The 15449-nt window shown below is 34.2% G+C and overlaps 1 protein-coding gene across 1 annotated transcript; it reads left to right on the top strand.

The window, feature by feature from the left end:
* Positions 1-2237: 2237 nt before the first annotated feature.
* LOC132750995 (uncharacterized) lies at positions 2238-3161 on the top strand. Its single transcript, XM_060741095.1, has 2 exons — positions 2238-2636; positions 2848-3161. The coding sequence occupies exons 1-2, from the start codon at positions 2351-2353 to the stop codon at positions 2919-2921; spliced, it is 360 nt and encodes a 119-aa protein (XP_060597078.1). The 5' UTR covers positions 2238-2350; the 3' UTR covers positions 2922-3161.
* The last annotated feature ends 12288 nt before the right edge of the window (positions 3162-15449 follow it).

Raw genomic sequence — 15449 nt, forward strand, 5'->3', positions numbered from 1 at the left:
TGCTTGATTCCGTGTTCCATGTTCCCACCAAAGACATCAAGAACAAATCCGCTTCAATCGTGGAAAATATCAACAAAATTGCTGCTTATAGGGCACACAGAAAATCACCGACGTCTTATCGATTCATATCTAGAAGATATTACTATCGATTGCTGTTTTGATCAGCGATTTTTTCCATTTTTTTTTCAACAATTCATTTCTTCCATTGTTACAACATTCGACGCCAGCGTTAAAAGGATATGACGTAGATACAGTACCTACGTCATAACCAAGGCAGGGTATAAGTTGTTCCCCAAATAACAGAGACTATTCTATAGAAATAGTCATCATTAGAGTTAAAATTGCCATTTGAGTCCAACACCACACCTAAATAGTTAACGTTTTTTACAACAGCTAAATTTTTGTGTCATTGTAAGTTTATTTTTTCATTTTCACGCAATGGTCCACGCTTTTGTAAATAACATAACTTTGGTTTTTCAATGTTAACGGTTAATACACATCTCCTACAGTATGTGAACAAGACATCTAAACTTTGTTGTAATCCTTCTAAATAATATACATTTATTGCATTGACACTTCATATTTTTGATTTAAGGAACGGTACACGACCTAGCTCCTCAGAAACATTATATGATGGCTACAGCATTGCCGACAGTGAAGACACAATTTTCCAATTCAAAATTTTTTAATTGGATTAAGGCTGCAATAGCCGTTTTATACACTAAAGACGAAATAGAGCCAGTTATTGTTAATGAAGTCAAAGATTTCCAGCAGAACTCTCTAAATACTATTTCCGCATCAAACAGCCTACCAGCCGGAAGCACCTGTTCAAACTGCTGTACGGAAAATCTGATTGTTTGTCCAACAAACAGAATTTGCAACGCAAAACGAGGAAAATGCAGTTACCATAAAAACGCTGCAACAAAGTATCGCCCATCTGGCTGCCCGAATAAAATTTGTCATCATTTAAAATCTGAGATTCAAAGCGCACATCGATATCATGGTCCGTCATATAAAAATACGGACGCAACCAAATGGTGCAGCAATGCCTGGGAAATTGCCAAATGTTATCTCCCGCCAGACGGATACAAGGATGTATCGAACGCTGCAGAGACTGATTTTAATGGCATCATTAGTGTCATTATTAATCACAAAGGATTTGAGGCAAAAATAAAAGACGACTTGTCCAAGAAGAATAATATATTTGACAAGGTAACAGTTAAATAATGTGATTTATATTTATTGTATATTTAATTTGGTTTCTAAATTTTCTTTAATTTCACAAATGTTTGCTTTATATTAGGAAACAATTAAAGATCATATGAGTCATCATTGAAACAAGTTTGAACGAGCAATTGACTACATGACACCGTTTGGTTGTCGTTTTTTGTTTCAAGTCACAGTCTGTCCATCTTTGTACTGTAAAGACGTGCTCTACAACTGTAATAACGACATTTGTTGATATTTATCCATAACATATATTGGTCAAAGAAATATCATATCTGAATTATTCACTTGACCAAACTGTACTTACATATTTCAATTTAGGGAAGAGATGTTGGAAAAGCTGTCAGACATTCTCCTAATCTGGAGGTCGAGGATACAGATCTAACACAGTATTTTACCATTTTAAACAATATTTTTGACGGATCCTGGATTCAAGAAAATGAAAAAAAACACCAAAAAATTTGAAATTTAAAAAATTGGAAAACGGTAATCATTTTTGTTTTTTTATTTTTTACATCGATTTAAAACGAATAAAATTTGAGGTTATCCAAACCCCAACGGGTTTCACGCTTTTTTTTAATTATTTTAAAAAATACAAATATAACAATCATTATGTCAAATGTTACTTTGTAATACTGGCATTATTCCTAGTTCCCAAGAAATTAATTCTCTAAAACACGTTTGAAATAGCTTGTTGACTGTTTTTAAAAATAATCCCCTCAAAATGAAAATCTGACAAAGAAATTTATTAATAAATACTCGTATTAATATCGTTTTGAAATGTGATATGCCAATCCTTACATTCTAAAATTACTTCGTCATAAATGTTTCAAATTGTTTCATCTTAGGAAAGGCTAAGGCAATCCGTATATAAAATATTTTGAAGAAAAAACGCTATGAAAAGAATAAAAAAATATTAACCTGCATGAAAATTTATTAAATGAGCCACTATACATGTAAATGACAGGGTATTCTGTAAAAATTGATGATAAATAATTCAATGCACTCAACCTTTTCTCTATAATTTCAGCTTCAAAGTGACGATTTGATCATTGGGAAAGACGTTGTACGTAAAGTTTTGGAAGATGTGGGAAAAACGATTCAGGAACAAATAAGAAATGAGATGGATGAGTACAAACAGGAGACTGAAAAAAGAAAATTAGAGCTGATTGACATAATTAACTTAAAAGTAAAAGATATTGAAAATGTTTCACTTGCCCAGCTGAATGATGCGATAAACTCGTCCATTGATGCTTTTGATGCTAAGGTAAAACAATCGATTCAGGAGATAGACAACTTGGCAAGAAAAGGAAAAGAAACCCTTGAAAGTGTTGTCAATGATGGAGTTCAAACTGTCAACAAAGAAAAAGAAAATGCAATAATGGATATACAAAAAGCTGCAGAAAAATGTAAGGCATTATTTAAGTTATCTAAGCCTACATATGTTCTTACAAATCTCAGCTAATTAAAGTAACAAAATGCACGTTTTACAACCTACACTTTCCTTATTCAAATAATTCTTATTATTTTTTATGGCATTATTGATAATAATCATATGTTTATTTTCTTTGAGTTCACACTTTATCGTCATGCATTATCTTTATCATAATATGTTTTCAGCCAGAGGTAACGATGCCGAGATCTCCGAGGAAACATATCAAAAGAAGAAAAAAGGTAAAAAAAAGCAATCATAACTTTATCACCATTATTAATAATATCACAAGCTCAACATTAACATAAATGCTAAAAATCATGCTTATCGTTCTTAGAAGAAACATCATAAAGGTAAAAACATTTTGAAGAACACGCTTCGTATTTCATTATGAGTATAAGGTCTTGTATATATTTTATGCACATGAAAATATTTAAAAAAACGATAGCTGTAATATATATTTAATATATAATTAAATATATGAAATACAAAACCCATTGAACGACAGTTGAATAGTAACCATGGTAACGCGATAATATATACGAGGTATGATCAAAAAGTTCTCGAAGAGGGGCAGGGAGAGCATTGGAAATGATGAGCGGCTGGGCGGCCAAAAGAGGCCACCAACGATGAAACTGCCTAAGCTGTGCACAATCTGGTCATATGCGAAAGAAGGCGAGACCTGCGAAGCATTGCTAGGGAAATTGGTATAAGCCATGGTTCAGGTCAGGCAATTCTGAATGATGTCTATGGCATGTCAAAGGTTTCCTCCAGATGGGTCCCAAGACAGTTGACTGACGACCAGAAACGGACCAAGCTTGACATTTCAAGATATCTTTTGTCTCGCTACGATGATGAACCTGATTTAAGCTACCGGATCGTAACTCGAGATGAAACATGGGCCCATCACCTCGATCCAGAATTAAAAACAAAGCATGCAGTGGAAGCACCCTGGCTCATCCCCTCCGAAGAAATTCAAGAGGGTGTCATCAGTAGGGAAGATGATGGCTTCAATTCGTTGGGAAAGTCATGATTGACTATCATTAGCAAGGTCGTACCATAAACGATACGTGCTATGCAGACGAATTGAGACGTCTACGTCGAGAAATCGCGCGTAAAAGGAGGGGCAAACTAACTCCTGTTCTGCTCCTGCACGACAATTGCCAGCTCACACATCCTACGTTGCGATGGCTATTCTCTGGACTTCATCTACGCTAACTTCTACTTGTTTCCAAAACTGAAAACAAAGTTTCGTGGTCGAGGTTTTGGAAGCAATGAAGCTGTTATGGAGGCGGTCAATGAGTTCTTTCAGGACAAAATAAATAGTTTTATTTTAAAGGGTTAAACAAGTTGGAGCACAAGTGGGCAAAGATAATTGATATAAAGGGCGATTATATTGAAAAGTAAGACCATTAGTTGGCTTCTCTGACTACCGGAAGTACATCGGGCCAAGAACCTTTTTATCAATCTTCGTATAGTTAGGACTTAGATATATTTAGTATGTCCACAGTCTTAAATGTTAAGCCGCGGTCTAACATATTCCCGGCAGAGCCCAGGACCACTCCGGTAAGTTACTGGGATGATCCGGGACTATCCGGGATGCCTTTATTGTTGCGGTCACACCACACTTACCCCGGCAGTACTACAGTAATTCCCAACTAACACACAGGCTGCTCCTCAGAGCCCAGGTGTAGCTACGGTTCATGTCGGTGCTTCCCCGGTCGTTCCAGGATGATGCTGGCACAGCCTCGGTTGACACATGCAGAGCACCAGTTGATCCAGGCAGAGCCAAGGACAATCCCGGTAGAGCCATGTTAAAACCCAGGTGGATTGAACCGCGCGAAAATGATGACGTAGATACATAATTTTCATTTGATATGATATCTTAGTTTTAACTTGTCAATTTTAAATAATAATTTCTCCTATTAAATAGTTAATGATGACTTTCTTGATAATCCTTATGCAAGACGTGAAGTCCATGAAGTCTATGCCTATGCCTTGAAGCCTATGCCCACAATTAAGTTAGCGTTGTCTTTAATACAGCTTCTTCCTTGTTGTTTTGTAAGATTCAGTATTTGTAAGGATAGTTCTAAGCATCATTGTTCCTGTTGACAGCACAATAAGATCCTAAACATTTAATGTAGCCAGTTGTTCATACAATAATAAACGCTAAGAAGCTAAATATATTAACAAATAGTAATTTAATGCTGGGAGTTGTTGACAAGTTGTTTTCAACTTCATGTATATGAAGTAAATGTCCACCTGAAATAAGTAAATTCAAAGATATTAAAGTAAACAATACTTTATTTCTATACCTATTATTTGGGTTGTAGAAACCGAAAGTAAAACATGCCAACCTGCTGACAATCAGTCGGATTTGTTTATAATTATACATCAGTGGTTTTAAAAAAAAAATCAATTTTTATTGTACCGAAATAAACTATATTTTCCTTTAGATGTCAAATATATACATGCGATTTACATTCTCGGAGATTACACCTTTTGTCTGTTTACATCTGAAACCACATGATAGAACTACTTTCAATCTATATTGTTTCCGATGTTATTATGAATAATAGCGGAGGACGTTCCTAAAATACAATAGTAAGAATACACAGAAGGGATACGGTAGTCATGTAGTACTAGTAATTTGATGATGGGAGTTGTTGACAAGTTTTTGGTCTTTTTTCGATATTTTAAGTAAAAGTCCACCTGAAATATGTAAATCCATAGATATAAAAGTCAATACATTATTTATATACTTATTATGGTTGTAGAAATCGGAAACTTGTTGTTAAAGAGCCGGATATGTTTATAATGTACATCAGTGACAGAAATGGTTGTCACACATATTTTCAATCATAATTGTACCGAGACAGACTGTATTTTCCTTTTGATGTCAAATATATAAATTCGTTTTACATTATGTTCCGATTGCATGAGTTGTTTACCTCTGGTTAATTAGTTATGATTTCTCAAAATGATATATTTTTGTTCATCTATTCTTTAATCAATTTTGAATTCTTGATAATAATTAAGGCATGCCAATTATTATATTTATTCATACAGAATTTGTTTGAACATAGCTATTGACAAATTGAGTGGAAAAAAAGTTAAAATAGTAAATCAATACCTGTCCACTAAGAAATTGGTTACCTTGCGCCAGGAAAATTGACATTGACATCTGGTTATCGGACGGCCAGAAATTTATTATTGGGTTGGTGACCCAGATTCGATAAATATGACAACCTTTTCAACCATTATACTTTCATTAATAAAATTTTATCTAAATCAAATTCAGTTCTATGTTGTCAGTAGACATGATTTTGTTTGTATCGGAAAATAAACTAAACATGTCACAGGGTCAAAAAGAAGTTAAGTAAAATGGGTTTTGTAAAATGTTTTTCTTTTAAATCATTTAATAACATGCAATTTTCTAAATTTAAAATGCACCCTATTAATAATGTTGGGACCTTGAAATAAGTGTAGCCATGTACACTGAAAGCAGATGCAACTTTTCCCAACGAAATATACTGTAAATATTCAAGTTTACTTGAAATCGATTTGAAATTGTTGCAATAAATGTTGCACGGAAACCAAGAGTCAATATTGTCTTAATTATTGTGCTGTTTGATATATTGGACCTTCATTAAGTACAAACTGTTGTCTATTTTCATGGCCGAGCCTCTAGACGCAAAATCAATTTGCTTTCAATATCTTAAGCCAATTCAATTGTACATAATCATAGTTTATATAATCAAGTCAGTATTTCAAAATATATATATTTATATATACTGGCTACGTAAAGGACGAAGTTGTCCCTAGGAGTGGTGGTGGTATGTTCACTCCGGATCACGGCAGTAAGCCACACTGAATTTACCAGAGCACACTTCAGACACCGTACCGTTCAAGGGCAAGCTGTCAAGTTTACTGAAATTTTTGTACATGTTTGAGCAGAGGTACAGTGTGAATAACCGTAGAAAGGATCCCCTGATAATCTCAAGGAATGTGACCTGCACTTTCCGGGAATTGAACCCGGGCCGCCCGATTCATAGTCCAACGCTCTGCCTATTGAGCTTACCAAACGTCTTTTTACATAAAGTTTCTGTACTTTAATTTATTTATACTCGCCATCGGTTGCCCATATTGGCGAGTCTTCCAGAAAAGTATAAGTATTTTTAAATTTTGAAGGATAGTGATACAGATACAAAAAGGTGCCCCAATTCCAGAAGCTTCCCCTGGTTCTTTAACGTGCCAAATGTTTACAAGGGACCTCCATTAAAAGTCTCATCCGAAAGACTGCCATTTAAAGTCTCATCCGAAAGACCGATTAGTAATTTTAGTTGGCCTGTCCGGGAATCGAACCCACAATGTTGAGATTACAAGTCTTGCGCTCTAAGCGATGAGCTGTGCGGGTTGACTTATCCTCCAGAAAAGAGTCAAACCACTATTTATAGCACTGGAAAACCATTATGTCGTGATTGACGTGCCCCCTATTTTGAAAGGGAATATCTGGTTCCTTCTTTGTTGTAATTTCTTTGTAAATGGATACCAATATTATTGGTACAATTCTTAACTTTTGAATGTGCAAAGTGTCCTTATTATAACAAAAGCAAATAAGAACATTGCGAAGGAAATACGGCGTAAAAATAGAACATCAGCATTAACAATTTAAACTCACTAACTATGTATAATACATTTTGCGTTCAGAATTAAAATGTTTAATAAAAACAAACCATGGGACATAGAAATAAGGAACTTGGAAAAAATATTACAGTATTAATGTACCATTGTATTCATGTATTATACATGCAAGAGTAAATCATTTACATGTATTGATTTTTAATCTTCAAGCAAGAATATTTTTTTTTACTTTAATACCCTTCCATAGGTATATCTTATGTCAACAAGTTGAATATAAAAATATTCATAGCTTGTGTCGGCAAATCGGATATGATGGTATATATAGCTTATGTCAGCAAGTGGGATAGGACAATATTCATAGCTTGTGTCGGCAAGTTGTTTGTGATGGTATATATAGCTTGTGTCGGCAAGTGAAATGTGATGGTATTTATAGCTTGTGTCGGCAAGTTGGTTGTGATGGTATAAATAGCTTCTGTTGGCAAGTGGGATGGGATGGCATACATGGCTTCTGTCGGCAAGTGGGATATGACAATATTCATAGCTTGTGTCGGCAAGTTGGATGTGATGGTATATATAGCTTCTGTCAGCAAGTTGGTTGTTATGGTTTATACAGCTTCTGTCAGCAAGTGAGTTATGATGGTATATATAGCTTCAGTCGTCAAATTGGATGTGATGGTATAAATAGCTTCTGTCGGCAAATGGGATGGGATGGTATATATGGGTTCTGTCGGCAAGTGGGATATGACAATATTCATAGCTTGTGTCGGCAAGTTGGATGTGATGCTGTGTATAGCTTATGTCAGCAAGTGTGATATGACAATATTCATAGCTTGTGTCGGCAAGTTGGTTGTTAAGGTATATTTAGCTTGTGTCAGCAAGTTGGCTGTGATGGTATATATTTTTTGTGTTGGCAAGTTGGTTGTGATGGTATACATCATGTATATAGCTTGTGTCGGCAAGTTGGTTGTGATGGTATATATATCTTGTGTCGACAAGTTGGTTGTGATGGTATATATAGCTTATGTCAGAAAGTTGGATGTGATGGTATATATAGCTTCTGTCAGCAAGTGTGATATGACAATATTCATAGCTTGTGTCGGCCATTTGGTTGTGATGATGTATATAGCTTGTGTCGGCAAGTTGGTTGTGATGGTATATATAGCTTGTGTCGGCAAGTTGGTTGTGATGGTATATATAGCGTGTGTCGGCAAGATGGTTGTGATGGTATATAATGCTTGTGTCCGAAAGTTGGTTGTGATGGTATAAAGAGCTTCTGTCGGCAAGTGGGATATCACAATATTCATAGCTTGTGTCGGCAAGTTGGATGTGATGGTGTATAAAGCCCCTTGTCGGCAAGTCGGCAAGATGGTATCTATAGCTTCTGTCGGCAAGTGGGATGTGATGGTATATATAGCTTCTTTCGCCAAGTGGTTTGTGATGGTATATATAGCTTGTGTCGGCAAGTTGGTTGTGATGGTATATATAGCTTGTGTCGGCAAGCGGGATGTGATGGTATATATAGCTTCTGTCAGCAAGTGAGATATGACAATATTCATAGCTTGTGTCGGCAAGTGGGATGTAATGGTATATATAGCTTCTGTCAGCAAGATGGATGTGATGGTATATATAGCTTATGTCAGAAAGTTGGATGTGATGGTATATATAGCTTATGTCAGCAAATATGATATGGCAATATTCATAGCTTATGTCAACAAGTGGGATGTTACAATATTCAAAGCTTGTGTCGGCAAGTTGGATGTGATGGTGTGTATAGCTTGTGTCGTCAAGTTGGGTGTGATGGTATATATACCTTCTGTCAGCAAGTGTGATATGACAATATTCATAGCTTGTGTCGCAAGTTGGTTGTCAAGGTATGTATAGCTTAAGTCAGCAAGTTGGGTGTGATGGTATATATAGCTTATGTCAGCAAGTTGGATGTTATGGTATATATAGCTTATGTCAGCACGAGTGATATGACAATATTCATAGCTTATGTCAACAAGTGGGATGTTACAATATTCATAGCTTGTCTCGGCAAGTTGGATGTGATGGTATATATAGCTTGTGTCGTCAAGTTGGGTGTGATGGTATATATAGCTTCTGTCAGCAAGTGTGATATGACAATATTCATAGATTGTGTCGGCAAGTTGGATGTGATGGTCTATATAGCTTCTGTCGGCAAGTTGGGTGTGATGGTATATATAGCTTCTGTCGGCAAGTGGGATGTGATGGTATATATAGCTTGTGTCGGCAAGTTGGATGTGATGGTATATATAGCTTGTGTCGGCAAGTTGGGTGTGATGGTATATATAGCTTCTGTCAGCAAGTGTGATATGACAATATTCATAGATTGTGTCGGCAAGTTGGATGTGATGGTATATATAGCTTTTGTCAGCAAGTTGGGTGTGATGGTATATATAGCTTCTGTCGGCAAGTTGGATGTGAAAGTATATATAGCTTGTGTCGGCAAGTGGGATGTGATGGTATATATAGCTTGTGTCGGCAAGTGTGATATGATAATATTCATAGCTTGTGTGGCAAGTTGGTTGTAATCGTATATATGGCTTGTGTCGGCCAGTGGGATTTGATGGTATATATAGCTTCTGTCGGCAAGTGGGATTTGATGGTATATATAGCTTGTGTCAGCAAGTGAGATGTGACAATATTCATAGCTTGTGTCGGCAAGTGGGTTGTGACAATATTCATAGCTTGTGTCGGCAAGTTGGATGTGATGGTATATAAAGCTTGTGTCAGCAAGTGAGATGTGATGGTATATAAAGTTTGTGTCAGCAAGTTGGTTGTGATGGTATATATAGCTTGTGTCGGCAAGTGGGATGTAACAATATTCATAGCTTGTGTCGGCAAGTTGGATGTGATGGTATATAAAGCTTGTGTCAGCAAGTGAGATGTGATGGTATATATGGCTTGTGTCAGCAATTGGGATATGACAATACTCATAGCTTGTGTCGGCAAGTTGGTTGTGATGGTATATATAGCTTCTGTTGGCAAGTGGGATATGACAAAATGTCAGCAAGTGAGATGAGACAATATTCATAGCTTAAGTCAGCAAGTTGGGTGTGATAGTATATATAGCTTGTGTCGGCAAGTGGGATATGATGGTATATATAGCTTGTGTCGGCAAGTGGGATATGACAGTATTCATAGCTTGTCGCAAGTTGGATGTGATGGTATCTATAGCTTGTGTCAGTTAGTGAGATGTGATAATATTCATAGCTGGTTGTGATGGTATATATAGCTAGTGTCGGCAAATTGGATATGATAGTATATATAGCTTGTGTCGGCAAGTGGGATGTGATGGTATATATAGCTTATGTCGGCAAGTTTGGTATGACAGTATTCATAGCTTGTGTCGTCAAGTTGAATAGTTAGCAAGTACGATATGACATAATGCATAGCTCGTGTCGGCAAGTTGGGTGTAATGGTATATCGAGAACTGAACACAACTCTGTTGTAACTACATTTTCTTTTTTCAAATTAATAAATCACAATAATTAATATGCATACAACATATGAGACAGCATAAATTAAATGCTAGTGTTTTATATTGACCACTGATAAAATGATGATTTTGATCAGAAAGAAAATATCTACAGTTTTCCAACAGTCTTACTTATCAAGATATGCATCAGTGTAATAACTTGACTTACGACAGTTTTCAATCTGAAATCATTGATTAATCTTTCATAATAAAGTGTGCAAAAGTGAGGTTAACACAGAATGCAAGCAGCGATTACAATATTATAACTTAGTATGTACTAATTAGTACTTACTATCTACTAATTATGACTTATTATGTTCTAATTAGTACTTACTATCTACTAATTATGACTTATTATCTACTAATTAGTACTTACTATATACTAATTATGACATAGTATCTATTAATTAGTACTTACTATCTACTAATTATGACTTATTATGTTCTAATTAGTACTTACTATCTACTAATTATGACTTATTATCTACTAATTAGTACTTACTATCTACTAATTATGACTTATTATCTACTAATTAGTACTTACTATATACTAATTATGACATAGTATCTATTAATTAGTACTTACTATCTACTAATTATGACTTAGTATCTACTAATTAGCACTTACTATCTAATAATTAGCACTTACTATCTACTAATTATGACTTAGTATCTACTAATTAGTACTTACTATATACTAATTATGACTTAGTATATACTAATTAGCACTTACTATCTCCTAATTAGTATTTACTGTCTACTAATTATGACTTAGCATCTACTAATTAGCACTTACTATCTACTAATTAGCACTTACTTTCTACTAATTAGCACTTACTTTCTACTAATTAGCACTTACTATCTACTAATTATGACATAAAAACATTTCAGGTTTGGCACTAGGACGCTTCCATACATAAGTGTGCAAGTGCATAAACAAGTACCAGCAAACTTTGATCTATTTTATGAACGATTTTTAAACATAATTTGAAAAAGAATCGCCAGCTTATAAATGTGAAACTATGATCACATTACAATAATTTGTCATTTTTATAAAATTCATTATTTGCTTTTGTAACATTTTCATTACATATACATTTTGATTTTAAAGGGGAAGCTACAGTTTCGCCCTTATAAAGCGCTTTGCTTGGACTTTAATATAAAGAGCGCAAATCTGTCGCAATCTTCACTTTTCAATAAAAAGCATATAACATCTTAAAATACACAATTATATAAATCATAAAAAAATGGCGATTTTTAGAACAAATAAAATCTAAATTTCCTTTGTCCTACAATATTCAGAAGTAAATTGACGTTTATATGAAAAACTCGATTTCCTACTTTCAATCATATATGACAGACTTGATAATTAAAGAATTGCTTATGGTATGTGACTTTGTATCTTTCTTAAATGAAAGACAGTATCAAGTTTTCAATGCGCTGTCTCTTGTTGTATTTCCTGGTTGTTTAAATCTATGTATTTTTCATGTAGAGCGCGTGTGGTTCAAGTCTTTAACAAGGCCATCCATCACATATGCCTTAGCGGTAAAATGAACTAATCAGATTTTAAACAGATATCTGATATACAACAACAACAACAACACATCTTTTATTCACTCAAACATGCATACAACATGTAATATGAGGATAATGTCAAAATATTTAACGAGGCATTTATACAAATTGAGAACATATCTATTACATATTATTAAATTATATGCATATTTTGCTTAGGAAACATTTTTTTTTTAACTTATTAAGAAAATGCAAACCTGAATTTTACAACATTTAAATACTGCTTGAACAGAATGTAAGATACCGGTATTTATTACTAGGAGAATGTAGCTATAGATGTGATATAATTTGTCATAAAAGTTGTAAAATAAATAAAGTAATATTTTAACTTCCATACAAAATGCTTATTTACTATACTTGTATTTATTTCTAAAAAGCAAATTTTGAAATGAAAGATGATTCATGAAATAAACCAGTGATTAATCGTTTAATACTATAAAAGTACAGCAAAAACTTAGTCTTATGAGAAATGAAAAAAAAAGTATATGTGAGGTATAAAGGACCTTTGCTGTATAGTAAGAAAGTGGTAAGTGAATATCATTAAAACAAAACTATATCTCAGAACATTACAAAATAACAACTGACTTTAAAATGAAAACATAAATATTTTATTACATTCTTACATTTCTTATAATTATCATTAAGAATTTGCATAGTTTATAAAATGCAGGCGAATCTTTCATTGTAAAAAGTTGTTCTAATTTATACATATTAGGACGTCTATAAAAATATGGTTTTATAAATTGTCTTCTTTCATTAGAAAATCTATTACATTCGAAAAGATAATGAAACTCATCACCGATTATATTTCTACAAAAAATGCACATTCTTTCATTGACAGGTATATTTGACCAATTTCCAGTTTCAACTTGTAATCTATGATTTCTTGTTCTGAATTTGACATAATTAAAAATCATTGCATTTTGGGAGTACGAAAGATAAGGTTCTATTCCAAAAGATTTTTTAAAAATTTTGTAAAAAGAACTATTGCTCGATTCATTTATCTTTGAATACCATTCATTTAAGAAAAGATCTTTTAGCTTTTGTTTTACTGTTAATTTCAACCATTTGGTACCGGGAAAATTATTATCATTCCAAAATTATGATTATTGTTGAAACCGCATTTTATTAGTATTGATTTTAAATTATAAATCCACGGATAATTACGTTCAAAATCATTATCATTAATATCTACTGTATTTCTTAGCATATGACAATATACAAAGTATGATAATTTATTTGGTATTAAACCATTTTCGTTCTGAAGGAGACGCGCCCAAAATGAAACTATTCTTTCTCCGATATCTACAGACAATGGCATGCATCCCGTTTCACCGTATATGAAATAACTGGCCGTCGAACGTTTAAGTTTAAGGATATGTTTTAAAAATTTGAGTTGTACGCGTTCAATAACGTCAAGATTACCGTATCCCCAGATTTCAGAACCATAAAGTAATATTGGTTTAACAGTTTTATTAAAAAGTTCAATTTGTAAGTCAATTGGTAAATTTAATCTATTTGAATTTCTTATCAGGCTGTACATCGATCTTGTAGCTTGTTCTGCAATATGTGTCTTAGTTTTAGCGAAAGAACCACTTCTATTAAAAAATATGCCGAGGTATTTATATTCATTTACTATTTCGATTTGTTCATTTTTATAAGTGAAATGATAATTTCTTTGTCTCCCTTTTGAAAATACAACTATCTTGGTTTTAGAAATATTGACTGTAAGTTTCCAAATATCGCAATATCTTTCATATGTATTAAGCGCTTCTTTTTTTCTTAAGTCATTTGCTGTCTCGGCCATAATAACAGTGTCATCTGCATATAACAGAATAAAGATTTGTAAAAAATTGTATAGCTCGTTTATATTCTGATCATTATGAAGCAAAATTCCACGTGTATTACTATTATTTTGAAAGAAATCTTTAAGATCATTCAAATACATCGAGAAGAGCAAGGGAGATAAATTTTCCCCTTGACGAACAACTATATTACATGAGAAAAAGTTAGATAGTTGACAATTTACCTTCACACATGATTTAATTCCTTTGTACATATTTTGTATAACCTGCAGACATTTACCTTGTATATTAGCATTAATTAATTTTTCCCATAGACCATTTCTCCACACAGTATCAAATGCCTGTTTTAAATCAATAAATGAGCAAAATAGTTTTTTCCGGTATTATTTAAATATTGAATGATATGGTGTAGAATGAATATATTATCTGAGGTTGAAAAACCTTTTCTAAATCCTGCTTGTGTGTTATTAACAATATCATTTGACTCTACATAATCAGTGATTCTTTTATTTAATATGCTTGTGAAAACTTTGCCTAGGCAACTTAATAATGTAATTGGTCTATAATTTTCTGGTTTAACAGGATCACCCTTGTTTTTATAGATTGGATTGATGATTCCAACTGTCCAGTGTTCTGGGATTAAACCCGTATCAAGCACTAAGTTGAATAATTTGACATAAACATGTTTCATCAAAGAGAGAGGTTTTGGAAGCAATGAAGCTGTTATGGAGGCGGTCAATGAGTTCTTTCAGGACAAAATAAATAGTTTTATTTTGAAGGGTTAAACAAGTTGGAGCACAAGTGGGCAAAGATAATTGATATAAAGGGCGATTATATTGAAAAGTAAGACCATTAGTTGGCTTCTCTGACTACCGGAAGTACATCAGGCCATGAACCTTTTGATCAATCTTCGTATAGTTAGGACTTAGATATATTTAGTATGTCCACAGTCTTAAATGTTAAGCCGCGGTCTAACATATTCCCGGCAGAGCCCAGGACCACTCCGGTAAGTTACTGGGATGATCCGGGACTATCCGGGATGCCTTTATTGTTGCGGTCACACCACACTTACCCCGGCAGTACTACGGTAATTCCCAACTAACACCCAGGCTGCTCCTCAGAGCCCAGGTGTAGCTACGGTTCATGTCGGTGCTTCCCCGGTCGTTCAAGGATGACGCTGGCAGAGCCTCGGTTGACACATGCAGAGCACCGGTTGATCCAGGCAGAGCCAAGGACAATCCCGGTAGAGCCCCGTTAAAACCCAGGT

This window comes from Ruditapes philippinarum, unplaced genomic scaffold (assembly GCF_026571515.1).
Source record: "Ruditapes philippinarum isolate M1 unplaced genomic scaffold, ASM2657151v2 ctg13813_1_1_1_1, whole genome shotgun sequence".
Classification (NCBI taxonomy): Eukaryota; Metazoa; Mollusca; class Bivalvia; order Venerida; family Veneridae; genus Ruditapes; species Ruditapes philippinarum.

Excerpts from the sequence above, each read along its gene's own strand:
- LOC132750995 (XM_060741095.1), top strand. The coding sequence starts at position 2,351 with ATGGATGAGTACAAACAGGAGACTGAAAAAAGAAAATTAGAGCTGATT. Across the intron at positions 2,637-2,847 it reads ACAAAAAGCTGCAGAAAAAT|CCAGAGGTAACGATGCCGAG; the intron begins GTAAGGCATTAT and ends ATATGTTTTCAG.